Source organism: Neolamprologus multifasciatus, chromosome 19 (assembly GCF_963576455.1).
Source record: "Neolamprologus multifasciatus chromosome 19, fNeoMul1.2, whole genome shotgun sequence".
Classification (NCBI taxonomy): domain Eukaryota; kingdom Metazoa; phylum Chordata; class Actinopteri; order Cichliformes; family Cichlidae; genus Neolamprologus; species Neolamprologus multifasciatus.
Window position 1 is genome coordinate 4,958,615 of NC_140457.1, and position 24,672 is coordinate 4,983,286.

The 24,672-nt window shown below is 39.4% G+C and overlaps 1 protein-coding gene across 1 annotated transcript in view; it reads right to left on the reverse strand.

Annotated features, from left to right (window-relative positions):
• Positions 1 to 13,993: 13,993 nt before the first annotated feature.
• The window catches only part of lrfn5a (leucine rich repeat and fibronectin type III domain containing 5a), a 123,342-nt gene continuing 112,663 nt past the window's right edge, over positions 13,994 to 24,672 (reverse strand). Inside the window, exons 9-10 of the mRNA XM_085142436.1 lie at positions 16,433 to 16,706; positions 13,994 to 15,973 (exon numbers count right to left, since the gene is read on the reverse strand). Coding sequence (XP_084998562.1) covers positions 15,023 to 15,973; positions 16,433 to 16,706 — 1,225 coding nt within the window. The 3' untranslated portion in view covers positions 13,994 to 15,022. The remainder of the gene's footprint in view (positions 15,974 to 16,432; positions 16,707 to 24,672) is intronic.

Sequence of the window (24,672 nt, forward strand, 5' to 3'; positions counted from 1 at the left end):
CAGTAACTAATTACTGATTACTTCCCCAAAAAAGTAATCCCATTACTTTACTGATTACTTATTTTCAAAAGTAATTAATTACTTAGTTACTTAGTTACTTTAAAAACACGATTTACAACCTGAATAGGTGATAAAGTGATAGATCTTTCAGCCCAATTCTACTTTTTCTGCATAATCCATCATACAAAATGTAATCAAATGGAAAAGTCCCTTTTTAAAACTTGTTTTATTAGTTTTAACCTTTTAACTTTATGCATCAAGCAAAATTTTAATTATATGCAACATTCTCTGACTGGAAGAAATTAGTTTAATATTTAAACCTATTTTCTGCACATTCCAGCACATAAAATATATATATATATTTTTGTGTTTACACTCAGTCTTTCAAATAGATGTAAAACACAGCAGAAAATAAATAAAGTCAAAGACTAGCGGTCCTGTTGCTCTATTTTCACCTGTAAAGCAGGAGTAAGTTAGGCGGAGGTTTACCCTGGTGCAGGTGTGCAGCGGTCAGTGGAAGAATCCGCGAGTTTCTCTGCGAGTTTCCCATTACGTCGTAGCTACTCGGTGCTTGTTTGGAAGTTTAGGGGTTTTTTTCGCTGTAAAAAGAAGTTTTCTTCCCACGCACAACGGACGCTAATGTTTTTGTCACTTTTTATGGAATCAAACTCAAAGTAAGGTCAGTACTTCCACGCTTTAAACGCTGCACGCTCATACTCTCTCCGCACTCGATATATGATCCACTGTTGATCTGCACACAGCTGTTGTCACCAACGTCGCACTCGCTTACATCACTGTCATGAGACATTCTCGCAAAAAAATCATGGTTTTAGTAACGCAGTAACGCAGCGTTCCTACGGGAAAGTAACGGTAATCTAATTACCGTTTTTGCAATAGTAATCCCTTACTTTACTCGTTACTTGAAAAAAGTAATCGGATTACAGTAAGATGGGTAACGCGTTACTGCCCATCTCTGCTGGTTAGTGATCAGGTTTATCCACTAAAATTTACTTTTAAGATAAGCATTTTTATTATAGAACACCAGTCTGTCATTAATAAGTGTCTGAATGTGAGAAGCTAAGTGTGAGAGATCTTGCAATATTGCTAATAACATGTTGTGTCATGGCACACCAGATTCCCATCCTGTGTAATCTAAAATCTCAGTCTTAACTTCACTTGCCTGAATTCAGAAGCTAAAGTTGGCTTCAAATGTAATGTTGGATGAATATCTTCATGGGCCATGGGGTTGCTGGAGCCTATCCAAGCTATCATAGAGAAAGACACAGGGTATATGTCTGCAAGAAGCAATTTCTAAAGTAAAAGCGTAGACTCAATTCTGCTTTCATGGTCGAAATCTCGCCATGGACTACAAGATACACGAATTAAGCCTTGTAGTGTTTGAGTAAAAAGATTTTTAAAAGCTGCATAGATTCTGATGTTTTTATGTGACACATTATCTAATGCCCCTGAGCAACTTCTCTTTGTCAACACATTTCAAAACATAAAATAAAAAATGTGTATTCCTTCTTTCATCCTCTCTACTCAAGATCACACTTAAATAAACAAAAAACAACATGTATTCATGGATCTTTTCCTCCTTCTCTCTGTCAGTCTACAAGAACATTCAACATATTCATCCAAAACACATTTCCAGTTAGCAGTTATTCATCCATCTGCAGAGAGAGATAGAAACATGTGCTCACAGTGCAGAGTGGAGTAAATTGGTAAACCATGTCTGCACTTTTGGGATGGAGGGAATGGGCGAGGAGAACGACCGAGAGAGGACAAAAAGGGAAATGAAAGCAGAATGGTGAGCTTTGGATTGGACTGGGAGTGGTTTCTTATCTACCCAATGATTTTTGTTCACAACATATTTATCCCACAGTAAAGTATGTTTAACCATGTTTGCTCTCATTCCATCACACAATCATTTTCATCTGTCAAACGCACCCTTCCATTAATTCAGTGTGAAGTTTGAATATAAATTTTGTACCTCGGTTTCAGCCGAGTGCTCACTGAGGGCTGCATGGTTTCAGTCAGTTGGCATGTGCCAGCATGTAGAGGCTAGTTGCTTTTCCTTTCTCATTTTCCTTCCAGAGCTACATGTAATTGCATTGTGTACCTAAATTAGTACCACGTAGTCCCAGCAAGAAAGCACTTTAGCTTATTCTCCAAGTTCTTGAATTGTCTGACTTTGAATTTCCCGTTGTGTCTTTTTCTGAAATGAAAAGAGAATTTGCGTCCCCATATGGGGCCTACTGTGGATTGAAGTCTTTAGGAGGTGTTTAGAATTCTGCACTTACACTGTGCTGTAGCTTCTCAACTCAAGATGTAGAGTGGCATGCTGTGCTTTGTTTGTACGCAGTTGTTATGCTGCAGCTTTAACACATGCTGCTTTGACAACACTATGCTTACACTTTAGAAATTATACCTTTTCACCAGTGCAGCCCGTCTTCTCAACAATTCATCCTCACAGTTAATAAACATGAATTCAAACCTCCTTACATTCTCCCTTCTTCCTCTCACACCTCATTTATCCTTGTACCCTGATGCCATTTTTCCTTTTCGGCGCAGCCCGCCACCCCGTACTCCTCCCTCTTGGCTTTTTCATCTATGCCTCTTAAAAAAAGAGAGGGGCATCACATGAAAAGCCAGACAGCATGGAATATTCAAATTAGTCTGGCCCCCCTAGGAGAGTGCTGCAGGAGAGTGCACACTTAAGGTGCTTTAGGATGGAAGGGTGGCAAAAATGGATGAAAAAGGTAGTGCGAGGGTTGTACAAGCACTGCCCTCATTCCTTCATCCGTCTTTCCAGTCCCTTACCACACAAAGCCTTTCATGTATACTTGGCGCTCAGCTCTGTCTCTGATTTTTAACATTTTGTGGCAAGTGAGCAGGGCTGACATCCCCAGCTCAGCACGGGGCCGCAGGAAGGTGTTTGTTCTCTTACTTCAGCTATTCCTATTCTGTTTAAAGCTCAGCTGTGTGACTAATTGGTTGGCAAGTCAAATTCATGAAGTAAAAGCAACACAGCGCAAAATGATTGTTTTTGCTTGTTTGTTTTCCGGGACAGGAGAACTTCCAGAGCGCACAATCTGGAACTGAAACAGCCTTTTGACTGTAGAGTCATCACTCTCGCAGAGCTTTTTAGGAAGACGTTTTAAGAGTCGGAGGAAAAAAATTAGGAAGAGCCGCTCATGCTACCACTAGAGTGAAATCACCACCAGCATTCAAAAGTAACCAAAACTTTAGCCAGAAAGCATAGGTACTGAGAAGCAGAACCACTCCTTTATTGGGCATGTCGTGCTAATTGCCCATAATTTCCACCTGTTGTCTATTCCATTTGCACAACAGCATGTGAAATTGATTGTCAATCAGTGTTGCTTCCTAAGTGGACAGTTTGATAAGACAAGATAACCTTTATTAGTCCCACACGTGGGAAATTTGTTTTGTCACAGCAGGAAGTGGACAGTGCAAAAGTTATGAAGCAAAAATTAGAATACAACAAGAATAAATACAGTACACAACTGTACAGAATAGAATAAAATAAAATACTATATACAGTAGAATAAAATAGAATAAAATATACAATAAGAAAAAAAAATAGAATACAAATGCTATATACAACTGAGTAAAAATACAACAATGCCAGAAAAGATTATTGCACATAATTATTGCACATTATTGCACATTATTGCATTTCACAGAAGTGTGACTGACTTGGAGTTACATTGTGTTGCTTAAGTGTTCCCTTTATTTTTTGAGCTGTGTATAATAAAACAATTAATTTAGATTCAGGATCACTTACAGCCAACTTGGCTGTAGTTTGTCATTTTTATTGTTTATGCTTGCCGGCTAGTATTGTGCCACTATGATGGTTAAGAGGTGCCTATATTCTGAGGAATTTATGACTGAATTATATCAAGTTTCATTTGAGAGAAGGAAACACATTTGTGGATATATATGTGAGTTTATTCAATACAATCCAGAGAAATTATGCTATCAACGAAACCTTACTGTTTCTATTTGAGGGATAACAAAAAAGAAAATCCATAAATGCAGTTGGTACTCAAAAATACAGTCTTGTCTTCTTCAACCACCCCACCTATTCATGTACGTGTGGGCTCAGATACAAGTGAGAAAATGAGCTCAAACAAACATAATCACACGAAAAAACAAACCCAGCGCCCCAGGGGCTGAACTTAAAATGATGTGCCTCTTTCTCCCATGCTGCATGAAATTGGATCTGATTCATAGCACTAACTCTTCACTTTTTCAGAATATCAGCAACTTTCAAACATGACAACTTCCACAACACTAACAGTCTTGCTCTTTCCTATCTCTGTTGGCGTGCTTTTACTTGTGTTGGCAAACTACCACCCGCATCCAGAGCAACCGCATAAAAGACAGAGGAAGAACTTCAGCGAAGCAATTACTGAAGTGAAGTGCCGCATGGCCGGCTTTTGGTCAGTGTAATTAAATGTTTCTTTTTTTCTTGGTTCATGTTGGTTCAGTTCAGAATGATGCCGTTGTATTTGTTCAGTAAATGTAATAAATGAATGAGCATAAACAATAAACTACAGTGCAGCAATGCATTGTTTTCATCTTTGTTTACAAGTAATCCAAAATAGAGGCGTGAATAAAACCTACAATCACACAGTAGTAGCACAATTAGATGCCAAGATGTTTTTTAAGGAAGTGGCAAAACTAGACTGTGACAAGTCATGAGAAAGAAAACACTTCTAATTTATATGCAACATGTATCTGTGGTTGAAGCAGCATCGTTTGTGACACTAAATGAATTCAGACAGGAACCTAAATTGATCTGATATTTAACTGAATTGCTTGAAGACGTGACAGAAATTGTAATTAATGCATGTACCCATACCCGGCTTTTAATGTTATGAAGGAGATAGCAGCGCTCAACCTCCAGCAGTGTAACGTTCAACAACCACAGAAAAAGAGGGAACATTTAAGATCGTGCATGTAAGAGTAGCAGCCAATCTTGAGACAGATGAAAACAATGGAAATGTTAATATTAATGTTGAGTGTATGTTTTGGATTGTTGCTTATTGGTCCATGCATGGCTGTGGATGTATGTCACTTTTTCACCTGATTCATTGAGATGAAACTTGCATGCTTGTTATATTTCTACTCATTTCTGTTGCAATTTATTCCTTGAGAGTGAATGAGATAATTGGGAGGACAGATTGATGGATGAATTGATTTATTATTTAATTATTGTGATTGATAGCAAATAACCTATGGTCGCCATGGTGATGTGTTGTAGAAAATATCAAGTGTTAAAAAAATGCTCTGGGAAAAAAATGCCTGGTTAATGTTAGCGGTCAGACAACAGGTCAGGCAGCACTAACTTAAACAACCATTCATTACAACCAAGGTTTGCAGAAGAGAGTCTCTGGATACACATCATGGTTAACCTTGATGCAGATAGGCAACAGTAGCAAAGGACCACTCCTGTTAACTAAAAAGTGAGGTTGCACTTTGCACAGGTTCGCCAAAACTGGAAAGCAGAAGACTGGATAAACTTTGCCTGAGTCTTGATTTTTCCTTTGATATTCAGAGGACAGAATTTGATTGAAACAACATGCAAGCATGGCTCCATCCTGCCTTGTATAAATGGTTCAGACTGCTTCTCGTGGTGTCAAGGTATGGGGGATATTTTCTTGGCAAACTCTCGGCCCCTTGGTACAAACTGAGCATTTTAAATACCACAGCCTACCTGAGTATCATTGCTGACCATATCTATCTCTTAATGACCACGGTTTAACCATCTTCTGATGGTTCGGTGATTACAGATGGGTCATCTGATGCCATTCACCTTGATTCTACATCACATCTGTTATACAGAGCTTAGACATGTTTTTGGCTGTGCTCTTGTAGAAATATATAATGACACTCCCACAAACTCAAATGTTTGTTGGTTAAGTGATGTGTTGAATTTTCAACAACAGGCCACAGTTTCATAAGGAAATCTACACCCTTAAGTTGCCCTGAGTTTTTCACATAAGAAAAATATAAATGACAATTCAGTGTCTTGCATAGTTTGAATATTCAAGGTCACCTTGTCTTGAGTCAGATGGGATATTGCTTAACCTTTTGATTATTGTCTTCTTTCCTTGAAAAGATTTTTTCACCCGCTCTTCATTTTCTTCTTCCTATATACGAAAGCACATCAGTCTTCTTTTCACCTGTGTCCACGTTGTTAAACAAAATAGTTGATGGCTTTGCTTATATTATGCAGAAATACCTCAGAACTGCACACGGCCACACAGTCTCTGCAGTAAATGATGTCGTATCCACTTGCACAACTATTTACGTAAGTTGCCACATCTCAAGGACCCTTTATCTATTCTGAATTATCTATTTTTCTTGTGTCTTCAAATGTATTCAAGAACAAGTGAATGTAAAAGCACTGAAACTATTAAAAATAAATAAATTACGTAAAAAAATGGAGGTAATGTCTTGGCAGATGTCTAAAATATTTTTGAAACTGCAACATGCCTGATTAGTGACCTTTTGTTATAACTACTAGTGTTCATTTAGACAACTCATCTTTCTGAAGAATTTGAACATCATGCCATTAATAACTCTCATATCTCTGTTCAAAGCAGTACTTAGAGGAGACATCTGTCCTCAGCACAGTGTTAATAGTTTGAAGGAGACAAAAAAAATGCAATATTTTTGGAATAAGTTTCTACTAAATATAAAAAATAAATGAATATCAAGTCAGGGTTAAACTAAGCCCTTATTTTTTTTGATTTTACATCATGGGCCACACTTTGATCTTAAGTGGGTTGGACTAGTAAACGTGGATGACAAATCTGTTGGAGAAAAAATCTCTGGCCCCGGGCTTTATGTTTGATACTTCTGCTTGAAAACTTTAGATCACATATGAGAAATGCCAAAACTACATGACCTATATAATTACACTGTGTTAAAAAATATTTTTTATTGCTTTTTGCAACAGCAAAAACAGACAACAGAAGGCATTTTCCCCAAATAGGACTAAACTGAGAGAGATTATTCTTAATATTCATCATTTCTTTTATTGTAAACCAAACTTCAATCATATTTCGGACTATGGGATTATTTGTTTCTTTCTTTAATTGTTTTGGCTGTGCAGAGTAAAAGTACAAGTTTAATGGCATTTTAAGAGAATTTGCTTCCATCCCCACTCAAGATGGGGTATTTTGGGATGAAAAACAAAACATTATTGTCCTTAGTTGAACAGCCAGATAGTACCAGTAAAAATTGGGGCATTTCAACCCCCCTGCATCAAAGGGAAGATACAACAAAGACAAGCGAATGTGGGGATGCTTCTTGTTCCAAATAAACTCTCTGACTAATGACGCTAGTTTGGTAAACAATCCAGTAGGAGGAGCCAGTGGGACATTCTGAAACATATACAAGAGTTTAGGTAATACATTCATTTTAAGAACATTAATCCTTCCAATAATAGATAATGGTAAACTTATCCAACAAAATTTTCTGTAGAATTGTATTATAGTTAAGTACCACCACATCTTTTAGAGAAGGAACTATTTTAATGCCTAGATAAGTGAGTTCAGAATTAACAGTAAAGCCAGATATATTCTGACTTACGTTTTGATTATACCCTTGTTTAAGTAACATTAATGATGATTTTGTTACATTTACTTTATACCCTGAGAAGGCCCCAAACTGGTCTATTAAATCCTTTATAGCAGGCACAGAAGTTTTTAGTTGCTTTAAAAATAACATGACATCATCAGCAAATAAAGCAATTCTATGCTCCTTTCTACCAATCCTAACACCTTGTATTTGTCCACTGGTTCTAACAGCTATTGCCAGAGGTTCAATAGCTAAAAGGAATAAAAGTGGAGATAATGGTGAACCCTCTTTTAATGTCAAATGGTACAGAAATTATCTCATTTGTCTTAACCTGAGCAACAGACTGACAGTGTAGCAGCTTGATCCAATGCAGAAATAAATTACCAAACCCAAATCTAACAATGACATCAAAGAGATATGGCCATTCGATTCTATCAAAAGCCTTCTCCGCGTCGAACGAAAGTAACTGGCTGTTCACTTTGATTATGAAGAATGTTGAGGACTCGTCTTACATTATGAAAACCCTGCCTGTGTTTAACAAATCCATTTTGATCATCTCCTATAATAACTGGAAGAGCACTTTCTAATCTTTTGGCGAGAATTTTACAGAGAATTTTAGTGTTTGTGTTAATTAAGCTCATAGGACGCATGTTTTCACACTTGTTATTTAGTTTTTCAGGTTTAGGAAGCAATATTATCAGGAACTCCCTCAATGAGGCAGTAAGATTACCAGTATTAAAACATTCTATATACATATCTAAGAGGTCGATTGGAAATCCGTCTGGGCCAGCTGTTTTACCAGCATTTAGAGAGTTTATAGCATCAATAATTTCATGCATACTAATTTGCCTGTCAACATTTTCTTTGTCCTCTGAAATTTTTAGTATATCAATTTTATCTAGAAATAAAGATTGCATTCTAGTTGCATTGTTGAATTCGGAATTATATGTTTCATAAAACACTTTAAATGCATTGTTTATCTCTAATGGGTCTACTATGATATTTCCATTTAAAGTTTCAAGTTTTGTAATTGCCTTTTCAGATTCCTGCTGTTTTATACACCAAGCCAGGAATTTGCTGGGTTTTTCATCTTGGTCATAGAATTGTTGCTTTAATCTATTGCATTCTCAATAGTAATAATTCTTTTACATTGTCCTCATTATTTTGGCCTGATTGAAAGCTGGTCTCTTCTAACATTTTTATTTTTTCTTCCAGATATTTTATCCTTTGGTTTCTTTCTCTTGTTTTCTTACTAGAATAGCTTATGATTTGCCCTCTTAAGTATGCCTTGAAGGCTTCCCAACTCACACTTGCCGATGTTTGATCTGAATTGTGCTCGAAGTATTCATTAATTTGCTCTCCTAAAAATTCAAGAAACTGTACACTGTGAAACTGGATGTGTGGAAGGAGCAAAAGATGGATAGCAATCGTGTGCCAAAGATTATGGTTCTATTTTATTTGATAATGAATATCGTGGCACAAACTCCAAAATATAAAATCTAACCAAAAAGAAAATAATGGCTCATTGTCACAAAGCTGGTTCGTCATATGTAGGATGAAATTATTATTAAAGATGGAGACTAAAGACACATGTTAAAAGCCAACGTTTTTTTTACCTGCATCAAGTTTTTCTTTCATTATCTTGAATAACACAATATGTTAGGCACAAATTATTTCACCACAAGAAACATTTTAGCTGCAGTTTCCAGAGGGACATCTGTTCATGTCTATGCAACAACCCCCTGTACCCCGTGTGTTTGATGCCAAGACCACCCTGACTGGTCCTTTACTTTGCAACATGGCCTGTATTTCACCATTAGATGTCAGGCTTTATACATAGTCTAAGAATTTGGGATATTGTCCTTCTTTTAGAAGGAAAGCAACTGGATCTTGTACTATGGTGTCCAACAGATGTTCATGTTTTTCTAATTAACTCACCTTTTTCCACAGTTTCACTGTTATGTCTCCAAGGCACACTTCTAGCCAACCCCTTATTCCTCCAGATGACTCACACTTCAGCTGGTGCTTGATCAGATGGTCTCCATTAGACTGCTTTTCCATATCCTGTTCCCCAGCTATGGATCACTCTTCACCACAGTTATTTATTCATTTAGCATCTTACTCAGAATATTAACAGAAATGTACTGCAAATGCCTCAGATTATTACTTTAATCTTCTTCTCTGTTAAAAAAAAGATAATTCACTGTGTAAAATCTGCTCTTAAATCCCCAAAATATAAAATCAGAAATGAAAGAACCACAGTGGGAGGGTGGAAAGGGAAAGAGAGCTGGGCTTAAAGGGAAAGGAATTGAGGAAGAAGGATACAGGGAGGGATATTCTCCTCCAAAGCCTCTTACCATTAAGCATTCACAGCTTAAGGCAGGCATTTGAAGGTCAATTGAGGTGATGTGAACCAGGAGATATGCTTTTAAAGAGAGGAAGCTTATGAATGTGCTCCCTGTGTTGGTGGGGTGAGCTTTTCGATTGGCTGCCGATGGGAGAGGTTGGGCTCGATGGGACAGCTCAGGTGAGGTGAGTGACACACCTGTTCTGCAGATTGTAATCAGTCCCTCTCCATATTTCAGTACTGCCTCCTCTGCCGGGCCTCCAGAGGTGGTGCACGTAGCTAGCAAGGAAAAGAGGACTGTTAAGAAAGCTTGTGCAGAGTTGGGCTTGTAATAAAGAAGCTCTGTTAATGTGTTTCTCATGTTTGCTGAAAGTGTTTGTGAGAAACCGTAGAACCGGGTTGGCATTCTTTGCTGGCGGTAAACCTACAAATGAGTGAGCTTCGTGTCATATTCCCATTTGTGAATGAACAGGACAGCTGTCCACCAGTTACCGTGGACTTTTTACACAAATTAATCAAGAAGAGTTGTAGGAAGGGGTTTTGTTTCCCCTCTCATCTTCTCCTGTAACTCTCCAGTGGCTCGAGTTCCTGTTTAAACATTTACTCCATGTCTGCTTGCCTCATCAGCTGCTGTAATTTAACACCAGGGAGTGATGTGGCGATGGGGGGGGGGGGGTTGGTTTTGAAGACTCTCACTCTAATTAAATTGTGTTATCAGAATAAAACACATACTTTTCATTGATATTAATATTAATATATTAACCCAAATGCCACCCAGAGCGGGAAGAAGAACCACAATAAACACTCAAATTGCTTGTGAAGGTCAGTAATGACTCACCATTAGTTGTGTCAATTCAATTTACTTAATTAAAACAACAGCGTCTGTTAATTGAAGTGAGAACATCAATTGGAAATTGGCTGTCAGAACAGTTTCATGTCAAACAATTTTTCGGCAATTTAATTTAAAAGTGAATCAATTTCCTGCATTGATGTTAACTAATATCGACTTCACCCATACTGAGTGTGGCCCACAGCCTCGTTACTCGTTGTGTTTGTCGATGTGGAAATTCTTTGTGTTCCTATTTTGCGTGTGTATGGCACATTCTGATTGTGGAGTTTACAGGCTACATTATGGAGGTTTTTGTCCGTTTGAAATATTTCTAAAATCCACAAATCTACTAGCACAAAATTGCACAACAGAATGTTTGCGTGTCGAGGTAACGCCAGGACTGCCAAGAGATATAGGCTGTATCCCAATTCAGGGTCTGCAGCCTTAAAGTACCCAGCCTCAACAATCCTCAAGGGCTGCGTACTTAAAGACCGCTAAGGCCGGAAGTGCGAGGCTTGTGAAATGGGACGGTCTAGCCTCCGTTGCGCTGCCCAGGTTGCCTAGCAACCATGATACTAACAGCTGGAAACGTTTCATACAGCTTTGTTTGACAGAAATGAAGGAGAAAATCTTTTGTTCATTTGTTTGTTTGTGTCTACATGAGCTTTGATCATTCTCTGTAAGATTAAGCTCAGCTATTGAACAGCGTATATTTTAAAGTAAAGGCTGTAAAACCAAGTTAGTACAAACGTCACTAATGTCACATAACTTTGCCGACATGTGGCCAACAGTAATGTTTTAATGTTCTTCGTTATTAAACATTTGCACATAAATAAGTGACATCATATTCAGTACTTACTTAAACTTTACTCTTCGGCGCCCCTCATCCGTCGTTTTTTCGGCAAAATTATCCACACCCACCGCCGCGCTATGCATTCTGGGATATGTTGGGCCACGAAGTCTACACCGCCACGTCCTTAAAATTCAGGGAAATTAAGGACGCATTTGAGGGCCGCATTTCGAGCAACCTTCGAATTGAGACAGCCTTTGTCGCGTCGCGGTGACGTAATCGGCCTTAAAATGCGGCCTTTAAAGCTGCAGACCCTGAATTGGGATACAGCCATAATCTCTCCAGTGTGTCCTGCATGGGTCTACCCAAGGCCTCCTCCCAGTGGGAGTCCTTTGTTGTGCTATGGGAGTTAGCCCTCCAAGCAGGATGTCAAGATGCCAATTTGCCGACTTTCATTTTTGAGTAGCGTAGCCTCATGTTTGATGTTAAAATACACAACCCAGGAAATGTTGGGGGAAAAAATAACCACTGTGCACTGGTCTCATTTGAAGCGCTGCCTTATGGTTCGACAGCTGTGGACTGTTCAACTGAAAATTGTCTGGTTGTAGCTGTACCCCAACCTCTCATCAGCAGCGATGATTCTTCACATTAAATTTGGGTCAGTATGAAAAAGATGTCGATGTTTGATGTCTGGTTTGTCAGCTGTAGTGGGAAACAACACCCAGGCTCCTCTCTAATTTTCTCGCTCTCGTTTTGATCTCCAGTTTTGTAATCAAGTTCTTCTTGTGCCCTAGATTTCCTTTGTGTGCCAGCAAGACAGGCATCTGTTAATTCCACTCACCACCAAATCAACCTCATGCTTGCAAATATAGACTGCCACTGTTCACCGCCTTCTCTAGCATCAGCGACATATGTCATCACAACCCCATTCACCTGAAATCATCAGCGCTTCAACTCTACTGTCTCTTTAGAGGAAATAATCTGGGTTTAAACGTTTTATTGTAACACAGAGTCCTGCAAAGTCCATCAGTTTTCGTTCAGAAATATACCCAGTATATGATAATTCAGTCATAATGCTTTTATTACACCTAGGCTGGACTATTGTAATTCATTATTCTCAATATGCTCGAAAAGCTGCATAAAAAGCCTTCAGTTGATTCAGAATGCTGCAGCAACACTGCTGACAGTGAATAGAAAGAGAGGATATTTCTCCCACGTCGGCTTCTCTTCATCAGCTGCCTGTTAAATTTATTTAAAATCCTGCTCCTCACTTACAAGTTCTTGAATAATCGGACGCCGTCTTATCCTAAAGACCTTATAGTACCGTATAACTCCAACAGAGCTTTGCTCTCAGACAGCTGGCTTACTCATGGTTCCTAGGGTATTTAAAAGTAGAATGGGAGGCACAACCTTCAGCTTCCAGGTCCTCTTCTATGGAACCAGTTCGGATTTGGGAGACAGACACCCTCACTATTTACAAGATTAGGTCTAAAACATTCCCTTTTGATTAAGGTTATAGTTAGGGATATATCAGGTGACCTTGAACCCTCCCTTAGTTATGCTGTATTAGGCCTAAAATAGAACAGAATAGAATAGAACTGAACTGTAGCCTTTACTGCAACCTTCTGAATCCACGTAATATTAACCCTCCTGTTTTCTGTACACAAGTGAATATTTTTATGGTTCTTGCCTGCAAGTCAACAAAAATCATTTTCTTTGGCGACTGTGCTGTGCTTCTGTGTGTCCTTGTTACCACATTAAGATTCTGAATGTAGATTTTGTTGAATATTATTCTGGTCCACGCATAAGACCTTTTAAAAACTCACCACAGACAGAGATACAACAGAAGGTTTCCTTTGAGTGGAGAGGATAGAAGCTCTCTGTTATAAGAAGTGCCTGTTACTTTAGAAGAGTGCTCTATATGAGAATCATAAAGCACTGTATGGAGCTGAATTAGTGCTCCCATGTGCTACACAACAGGCTTCCCTGTCTGTTTTTCTTGTGAGCACTATGATTGTTTTGTAAGCAGTTAAAAACAGGTCACGTGAGCCTTACTCATTGGCACATTGGCAAACTGTCAAAGCCTCACAGGGAGCACTTTTTCCTAAATTGCTTCCCTCTAATAAATGCAGTCAGTGAGAAGTGGGAGGTATGGAAATCAGATTCTGTGCTGTGAATAAACCTCCAGACTACATCTGTGTGTGTGTGTGTGTGTGTGTAACTATGCCTGAGGTTTTAAGGTAAACATCAAATTATCAATAGATGAATGAAAAGCCGCATCATTCAAACAATTTTCCAATTGAAAAGATAATATAAATATAATAATGGCATGAAAAACTGGAGCAATATGCCAGCACAGTAGATTTTTTGACATGCTGTATATTCGCTGTAAAGCACACCCATAACATTCCCATTTTCATTTTATCCCTTTTTTATTTTACACAACATAACAACAGTACATGTTGTCTTTTTCTGTACAGAAGCTTTGCGTGAGCTTGTGACCAACACGGGCTGTATTATACCAGTGTCAGTGAAAAGCTCACAAGGTTCTCACGTTGCTTTTTTTCTTTGCTTTTTTTTTAATACTTCGCTTTAAAAAATATCAATTTCATAAGAGGTTCATTAAAGTCTTCATCTGTCTGTAACATTTTGTCTTTATATGTCCAGAAAAGGTCTGTACTCCGCAGTAGGTAAGAAAGGCTATGTGTGAAATCTCTCTTCCTTAATCCGTCCCCTCATTCGTGGAGCCATGGTGGAGTCCTAAATCCGGTTAAAGTATCTGTTAGTGAGGGTCTGTTAGTGCAAAAGAAGGCACCGACTGCTATTCTCTTGCCACATTATGGATGCACATCTCTGTGAGCTTGTGAACATTAAGAATGGTGTGCTTTTCCCGTTTTTGTATTTTTTTTATTCCTCTTATTTCCTGTATTAATTCCCTTTTTGTGGTGTTTTTCAGATAAGGTGATAGTGAATCGGGAAATGACGTGGCGAGTCCATTGTCTTGTTTTTCTTTTGTGCTATAAAGTGGAACCAACGAGACAACTCGAGGACGCTACGAGACAAGGCAAGTTATCCACTCGCTGAATGATCGACTGCAAAATGGATACTGTTGAAGTGGAAACAAGGAAAAAACACAAAACTGTAAACTGTAAATCAAGTACAAATAACTGTGGAGAAAAGTTATGAAAAGATTGATTATTTTAAAAAAAAAGAAGCGCACACACGTTTACCAGAAAGACAGTCATCCTCTCACACGTTTAGAAAGAAAATTCAAACAGGAAAACACACAGTAACAACACGCAAAGTTTTTCGTGACACAAGCAGGCTTTTCACGCATACGCCTATAAACAAAACTTTGAGTCACACTGCACGCATCCACTCACACAAAGGACAAACAATGAATAAACCAAAGTTCATTTTATGGTCGCTGGCTCATTCCAGTTCAAACTGTGCTTTCTAAGATCCAGTCAGAGTCACACCGCCCTTTGTCCGACTCTTCGTCCCCATCTTTTGGGAGTAGCATACCGCTCATTGATTGGCTCCTTTTGTTCCGTATTACACGCCCTATTTTAGGTGCTCCTCCTCCTCCTCCTCCCTGGTGGGCGGAGTGAGTTTTTGAGCCTCCTTCACTGAGCGAGTACCTCCTCCTAGCTCTGCTCCTTCCTCCCTCCTCTACGGGAAGAGTCTGATATCTGGCAGAAGAGGAGGCGGTGCGAGGAGCCCGGCGCAGGATGGGCGTCTCTCTGAATCGCACAGACGGGACCGGGCTCGGTGTGGCGATGGGGCTGAAGAAAGGGGAAGAGGCAAAGGGAGGTGGTGGGGTCTGAGAGAGAGCGGTGGAGTTATTTCGGTTGGTGTTGAGGTTCTCCAGGGCACCGGGGGATGAGGAATGAAGGAGGGCGGAGGAGGCGGTGGAAGTGGAGGAAGGTGGCCGTGTCGAGGAGGCAGTTGGGAGGTTCTCGATGATCCCCTGGCCGCTGGAGCAAGCAGAGCCAGGCTTAGTTGGGGCGGGCTTTCGCTTTGGCTTGTGTAGGGAGCCTGCGGTGGCGGTGGGTGATGCAATGCCGGCTTGAGCTCTCTCTTCAACTGTTTTCTCTCGTTCCTCGGCTCCAGCTGTTGGGCTTCTGGCCGACCAAGCCTGGCTGAGAACTGATGTGGCTGTGGAGCAGTCAGCCTGAGTGCAGGCCTGAGCTATTGTATCCTTTCTCCCGCCTCCCGCTGCTGCAGCACCACTCCTCTTTGTGCCTCCTGAGAGGTCGTCTAATCCGATTGAGCCATGTTTAGAGGAGCTTGGAGTCACGGTGCAACCCTGAGATTGCTGCCCATTGGTCTGTGAGTGAACGTTGGTCATTGACATTGAAATGCCTTTGCCACTCTCACTAGGGTTACATACCTGAGGAAAAAGCATAGGGAAAAGGGAAAATTAGATCCGATTTTTCTCATCCTGAGTGTCTCGTTTAGTCCTTTACGTCTTCACCTGGTTCTTCCCTTTTAAAATTCACGTCGAGTCCAACCTGTTGGTCCCTGTATGATATTTAAAAATTTACAGGAGACCTAATACCTCTATGACTACAACAGATGTAGCTTTTGCATCAGTTAAGGATACTTTAAAATGCTTCAAAATATCAGTTTATGCAGACAAATCATTGTAATGCTTTTATTTAAGCTCTAATTTACAGTTTTGATTAGAACGATACAAAAAAGACCAAAAGATAAAAAATCAGTTGATCATTTTGTGACTCTTGTTACATGATCACCATAACGACAATCATTCAGCTAAATGAAAAGCTCTCTTGCCTCATTCCCGCTGCCTTATGGCTACACTGGACAAGAGCGACAGAGATAGACCCACCTTATATCGTATCATCAGGATGATAATAAAAACTAGAACCGAGGCCACTATTATCCCTCCGATGATAATGATCATGGTCCCACCCAGGAACTGGGACTGCATAAAATGACATCTCATGTACTCTGACTCGGTGGTGAACTGCACGCAGCCGACCACTCGCGTCGCTGTCAGAGAGGTGATAATGTCATCGTAGATGGCCAGGACGCAGAGGTCGTACTGGGTGCCTGCTGCCAGGTTGTTGACTAGGAAGTTCTTGCTTGACGGAGGGATCATTCTGTGGCAGGAAGACAGGGAAGACAAAATGACAGTTCAACACGTGTGTCAGCAGTTTCTTGGCTTCAAGCTTCTTGAAGGCTTTTTGAGATGACTAATATAGTCTACCTTAGTGGAAAACAGTAGCCTTCATAGAGAAACAAATAAACTAGTAATTATATTTGACTCAACATCTATTATTTGCATTTTATAACTAATGCTGTGTTTGCCTGCCTAAGGAGTGCAGATAGAAAGTCAATACTAGTTAAATGCTTCTATGCATGGTTCCTGACAAATAAAGAACTAAAGCAGTAGCAATAGTGCCTAAGAGGCAGAATAGCAAGAATCATGAGCAGTTACATACAGCAGTAATTAGCATAGTCTATTCCCTTTCTGTGGCTGTTTTGGAGATTCAACATTTGTAAGTTGAAGGAAATAAAAATAATTAGCACTTTAAGAGATAGTTTAGGTGCAGTATCACAATTGCAACAAAATGCAACAAGGCTGAGTGGCCTCGCTATATTCAGTTGTTCTATTCTGTACATGCAATGTTAAAAATAAAGTTGAATTAAACAGGGAGATTTTCATAAAAATATGAAAAGTACATGAAATAATTGCTGTGGGAGGACATTACTCTTTTTTATTTCAAATGAACCATCATTCATAACCTTAAACAAATTTCTAACATCAGGTGAACTTCTGTCAGTTCTCTTTTGTACGACTGTAAGACGATGGGCTCCTAATGTCATCATAGTGAAAACACTGTGCAGAAAATATGCACAATCTAAATAATGAATATACCCACTGCCTTGTTTCTACAAACATGTGACACCATCCTCCAGAGTAATAAAACAGTACAGCGTATTTTTAAAAGAAGACAGGGATGCAGAAAAAAATCAAGAGTGACGAAAAGTGAAGTGAAGAAAGAAATGAAATGACACAGAGTAAACACACTCCACTCCATTGGACGCTGAAGCCTCAAATAAAGGATAATTAAATGACTTATGGCACAGAAGTATTGAGCTGACAACCTGTGACAGCATGGACCTGTGACCATGCACAAGTATACTTAAACCGTTCAGTCTGTCCTCATCAGTTCTGACAATAAGGATGAATAAACAATGAATCATTTTGGATATTTTCTCGGACACTCGGCCACTTTGAGTCCAATTTGGTGCTCTTTACTGGACACTTGTCACCTTGACTGGAGGTTTTGCATATTTGTCCTTCAGTTTCTCTAAAATAAAGTCTTGTCAGCGGTCCTGGAATTTGTCATTAAAATGCTAATGAAATTCCTCATTAAATCCGAAGAGGGCAGCTAGTTCACAAGCCCGTGGTCGAGCGTGCACTGAGAGCAGCAGAGGGCTACTTTGGCCAGGTTAAAGCATCTGGTTTTGAGTTCGAGTTAAGCGAAGGTTAGAAGACGTGTTAAGGTTTAATGGTTAGTATTAAGAGCTCGGGGATGAATTTAATGGCAGGTCATGACTATACCCTCTATGGAATAACAGCACAAGGCTTTAAGTGAATGTGAGTGCATGTGAGGAAGGGTATTCATGCGACCCTATGAATACTAATAGGATCATCTGAACAGTGGATGACCATGAGAATTCTACCCTTTGCTTCTCTTAATGGTTTTATCACAATAGTGGTGAACCTTGACTACACGTAAACACACATCCTGAAAATGCCATTAGTTCTATGGTGGGACACATACAAGGATGCTGAAGATAGCAGGTTAATGATAGGAATGAAAGTCACTGGTACCTACAAGCTCAAACACAAGCAGCTGCATTTGGATACACATGCATCCACAGACAGGGATTAATTTCTCTATTAACTGCTGTGCTTGCTTTGGGCTTCGTTTGTGTGCATGAATGTATGTGTGGCTGTGTTTAAAGCAGTAATATCTTTCTATAAAAAGCGTTTGTTTTCATAACTCCTTGTAGGTCTCTGTATTTTAACTTAAACTGTTCTTATAGGCATTTATAACATAAAGAGATAATAAGGTATTTCTTGGTTATCTTTTGACAGCTCATATCAGCATTTCTTCTTTTAAAAAGTCAAAAGTTTGGACACACCCTCTCATTTAATGGTTTTTCTTTATTTTTACTACTTCCTACTAGGGATGGGTACCGGTATCCGGTGCCATGATGGCACCGGATACCGGTACCCATCCGGTATCCGGTGTGTTACCTGATGTTACACATCAGGTAACACCTCAAATCCGATGAAACACCTGGCGACGGATAGCGTTTTTTTAAAAGCCGAAAAATGCGCCGTATTTGATAGCTTGCTGCAAGACCTCACACCAGCGCATCGACTGCGGGTGGGTTGCCTGTTATCGGACCCGGAGTTAGCAACATCCCCCAAAAACCCGAAGAGGAGAGTCCTGGCCCCTAGCCCTGCCAGTGTAGCAGAAATGATGACGCATGATGATGGCAGCAGCAGCCGTTCTTCTCTGCGTGAGTAGCTTAGTAGGCTAACCACGTTATTAAATTAATGCATGTAAGGTGAACTAGCAAACACCGTCATAGTTACATGCAGCTGTCTTCTTGTTTGATGGCGGATACTCCCTTCACCCTGGCCAAAAAGGCTAAAATGACCAAAGAAAAAGTGGAAAACAGCTAAACATGACAGGTTTTTGGACAAAGTTTGTGTTTTTTCCATTGATTAAGCACTGCTTCCAGCCAAGAGTGATACCATAAATCCCCTATAGCTGCAGAAAAGGCTAACATTGTTATCTTTTTACAAAAAAACAGCTGAACATAAGATGTTTTTGGACCAATTTTGTGTTCTCCATTCTTTAAGCACCGGTTTGAGCACCGTTTAAGCACCGGCACCGTTTCAAAAGTACCGGTTTGGCACCGGTATCGGATAAAACCTAAACGATACCCATCCCTACTTCCTACATTGTAGATACATACTGAAGAAATCAAATATATGAAGCAAGATACATGATGACACCCAGCTCTACATTTCTTCTTTATCCCTCCCACCTACCTCCCTCTCAAACTGTCTTATCGAGATTAGATCCTGGTTCTTCTCCAATGTTCTTAAACTAAACAGTAATAAAACAGAAGTTTCACTTGTTGGTACAGCCTCTATCTTATCCAAATCCCACAGTTTTTCCATTAACATTGAAAGTTCTCCCACCCTCCCCTCAGGTTAAGAGTTTGGGTGTCATACTTGATAATACTCTCTCATTCCAGTCCCACATTAATTACATACTTCCACTTAGGTAATATTAACCGACTCCATCCCTTCCTTACTACCATGCTGCTGCCATCCGTGTCCATAGTCTTATTACGTCCCGCATTGGTTACTGCAATTCCCTCTTATTTGGTCTCCCTAAAAGGTCCTTCATAAACTCCGACTTCTTCAAAATTCCGCAGCTCGGGTCATAACTCGTACTCCGTCAAGGGCTCATATTACGCCAGTTCTTCAGCAGCTTCACTGGTTGCCCGTAGAAGCCAGGATAAATTTTTAACTCTTACTTCTCACGTACAAGTGTGTCCATAAATCTGCTCCTTCCTATTTGTGTGACCTGCTTCATATCACCACTGTTTCCCGATCCTCATCTGCTATTCATCTTACTGTTCCGTCCGGACGTCTTACCACTATGGGGAACAGAGCCTTCAGTCGCTCTGCTCCTCCAGCCACTCTCTTCCTCCAGCCATAAGAAATATGACTCTCTTCCCGCATTTAAGTCACAGCTCAAAACACATCTGTTCAAACTTATTCGCTTTAGTGCTGATTTTATCTGTTGTCAAGTTCTGCTTTGCAATTTTAACTTATTTTTATGTATTTTATGACTATTGCTTCTTTTATTAATTTTGTTCTTTTGTAAGGTGACCTTGGGTTTTTGAAAGGCGCCCTCAAATAAAATTATTATTATTATTATTATTATTATTATTATTATTATATAATTATGTAGCAAAGACAAAATTGATAAATAACTCTAAATGTGTCTTATATTTTAGACTCCTTAAAGTAGCCACCCTTTGCTTTTTGACAGCACTGCAATTCTTGGCCTTCTCTCAGCGCGCTTCAAGATGTAGTCAACTGAAATGGTTTCCATTTCACAGGTGTGCTTTGTCAGGGTTCATTTGACTTCTTAATGGGGTTGGGACCATCAGTTGTGTTGTGCAGAAGTCAGGTTGGTACACAGCTGACAGCTGTTAGAATTCATATTATAGCAAGAACCAATCAGTTAAGTAAAGAGAAATGGCAGTCCATCATTACTTTAAGAACTCAAGGTAGTCAGTCCAGAAAATAGCTAAAATTTTGAATGAGTTCCCAAGTGAAGTCGCAAAAACCAGCAACTGCTATGACGAAACTGGATTGCTGCGCCAGATATCCTGGCCTCCACAGTCACCTGACCTAAACCCAGTCAAGACGGTTTGGGATGAGATGGACCGCAGAGTGAAGGCAAAAGGGCCAACAAGTGCTTAGCATCTCTGGGAAGTCCTTCAAGACTGTTGGAAAACCATTTCAGGTGACGACCTCATGAAGCTCATCGAGAGAATGCCAAGAGTGTGCAAAGCGGTAATCAAAGCAAAGGGTGAGTATTTTGAGGAATCTAAAATACAAAACATGTTTTGAGTTATGAAAATAAATGTCATGAAAATAAAGAAAAGCCATTAAATGTGAAGGTGTGTCCAAACCTTTGAGTGGTAGTGTATATTGCTTTTCAAGGTTATGCGGGTTTAAAAAGTCATCAACTTTCAATGGCAATGTAGGAAATTGTGTTTCTAGTTTTATACTATAGAATCTTTCAAAAGTCTCTAGCCCCCATTTATTTGCTTTCAAATAGTCAGACTTCCTTGTAGTATTATTATTTTTATTATTATTTATTTATTATAATGTTTTTTTTTCTTCAGGCCTGCTGAGGTCTTTCAAAGTTTTGCTTTGGACATTGCTTTTGCCCCAGTCATTTTCAGTCCAGTTCTTGGATCACAAAATCTAGGCTGTTTAAATACAGTTTAAGCATATTTATCATAATCATCAACAGTTTTTTTCCACCTTTGTCTGTTAGAAAAGTAACTTAAAATAGGAAAATAAAACATTGTAGGGGAAATGCTGTTCTTCCTAAACAGTCTGGTGTTTTGTTGCTCCGAAGATGGAAATGTACATTTTCTGCTTTTACAATGGAGGCAGAAAAAATATGATTTTAAATAGTAAAAAAGCATTTTCTACTGTCAAAAACAAACCGGGAAAAGAATAGGGAGGAATAATGCACTGGGCTCGAGGGCTTGTTTGCTTCTTTGCCATACATGAATCTTTCCAAGAAACCATTAGCTGCATGAACCCTCCTTTTTACAGGTACTAAATCAGAATCTTTCTTCATTAAAATATCAGCACTCTCTGGCCAATGAAATAAGGAAAAACTTTTTCATTTTCAGTGTGCAAGCAAAGCTATCACCATTTATAATTTATGTATACAATCAACAATCAAGATGTTGAAAATCTGTTTGGGCTTTACTCAGCACACAAAAGTACACATTTTCACATTTTTATGTGTTTTTTTTCTTATTTTTTCTGTTTTTCCCTTACATTCCTTCTTGAGCTGTTAGCAGTGTGAACTCATCCAAAGTGACTCATTCATTGTGGTTAATTTCTTTGTGTCTGAGCTGGATCTTGCTGCCAGTCTTTGAAGCCCTACAGTGGGCAGATGATTGCCTTGGCCGAGACTATTACACTAATCTATCTACTCTGCTCTGCCAAGCCCTCAGCCCAGGGCGCCTCTGTGTGAGTTTGTGTGTGTTTCAGGGTTTCATTACACTTTCATTACACAAGAGAAAATGTCAGCTTGGATGTTTCTCTATGAGTATCCATTTATGTACTTATATGTGTCTGTACATGTATGTAATCATGTGTGTGAGTTCCATATTCTTTTCCACTGCAAGTCTACTATTCCTGCTGTTTGTCACCATACCTGGACTCCTGGACTTCATCACTGAAACGACTATATGATTGTAAACAGAAGCCTGCATGTGCACGGTTGCGGCTTCTGCGTTGTATTAGAGTGCATGTTAATCGAGTTTCACTTCTCTCGCCCCGGTCCAGGTCAAAGCAAGCATCTCAATTTGTTGCTTCCTGCTTTCTGACTCATGACAAATGCTTCCATCCATGAATGGAACAGTGAACTCTGATACCAGATTGTTCCGTTTCAGACATTTTCACTTGATTAAACATTGGAGAAAGCCTAAAGGCCACAGATATGCAGTCTTTCAGGAGGTTTGGAGGCATGCATGGCGGTGGTGCAACACACAAAACCAGGACCTTCAGGTCAAGCTGGAGTTTTGCAATATGGGCCGAGGACTTCTAATAACTCAGCCGTAGTCTTTGCCCCCAGCAGCACGGTCCAGTTAGATCATATGTGACACAGTGGGTGAACAACACACAATTATTTTCACTGCTTTGTCTAGCTCATTAGTCGTTTTAGATATCTGCAGGGATCATTTTCTTTTCCATTTCAGAGAAGAGAGAGAGTTTTCTAGTTTTGCACTTTAGCTTAATGTTTATGTGTTTTTCAAAAAGTTGAAGATTGTTTTTTAAAGGGCAAAGGGTTTTTTGACATTTTGAAAAGTATACAGTACTTATTTGTTTTGTGTACGTACAGTTAGGTATGTGGCATTGCTGGCCATTGAAACAAAAAGGAAGTGAAAGCCATAGCGCTATATGAGCGAGCCACAGTGGAAATGTCCCTTTAAGACCTCCCTGTTTCTGATCTGCAAAATCCTGGCTTTTTTTTTTTTCCAACTTCAGAGTTTGGGTTTTTTTTGAAGTCTGCAAGTGAATGCAAGCTGAACAACTTGGGCAACAACAAAACAGACACTGTTTGGGGTCATGCATGGATGATCTGATGTCAGTTTGATGTGAGAAGAGGGGACAACATTGGGCCTGAAGCCTGGATTTTTTGATTTACTTTCTTACATACTTTATTTACTTGTGGTTACTTTAACTTTGAGAGTGACCATGCAAAAAAGTACATTTGAGACAACAAAACAGTGTTTGCACATAAATGACCAACCATGACACTCCAACCACCAAGAGTGAAAATTAATAGAACTGGTCATCTCATCACAATACAGATGGAGTTCATGTGATATGACGCACTACAACTGAATTCTATTTTAATTGTTCATTATTTGACCTGCTGTATTTAACCACTATCTTCTTTCCTTAAACTACATTTGAACAGAAAAACACAGTAAAACTGCACAGCTGTGTTACTCAAACAGAGAAAGGACCAAAATGTGGGTCACAGATATCTAAAAGTAGGTTGTCCAATTATTTCAGAAAATTGTATGCAGTGCTTCTGGCTAGAGCTTTCCATGTTACTGCAATGGAAGCTAGTCTAGATTAAATAGCCCGAAACATTGAAAACTTTGTCAGATAAGCTCAGAAAAATATCCTGCAAAAGCAGTTATAGGTTTTTAAAAAACATTTCTTTGCATAGCACTTTTTAAACATGCCTTAGCTTAATTTTATTACATACTTTTTTTGGTTTTGTGTAGTAAAAAATGGTTTGCATTGCACAGCAATCGCTCACATTAGTCATTACTTTCACAGGCTACTGAAAATAAACTTTCTTCAACTTAATTTTCTAAACAATTGAGCAAACAATCTGACAACGCAAATACAATCAAACCAGTTACGTATAACAGGTTTATATACACAAAGTGAAGAAGATTAATGGTAGCTCCACATCTGCTCCATTACTGCTAACCTCAAAGCTAATGTAGCTTACACAGCAGATGGCACCATGCCATGCTAATAGGTCCAAGTCTCTCGGGCAGACAGAAAACATTGCAGTAGTGAGCTTTATATCTCTGTGTTACCGTGCATAGTGCCCCTGACACCAGAACTAATGGTTAACAAGCACCTACGCAGCTTGTAGTCATAGGTGGGACAAGGACAGGTGGGCACTCCTAACAACTTGTGCATTTATTTCCCATTTAACCCCGTATGGATTCAGATTATCG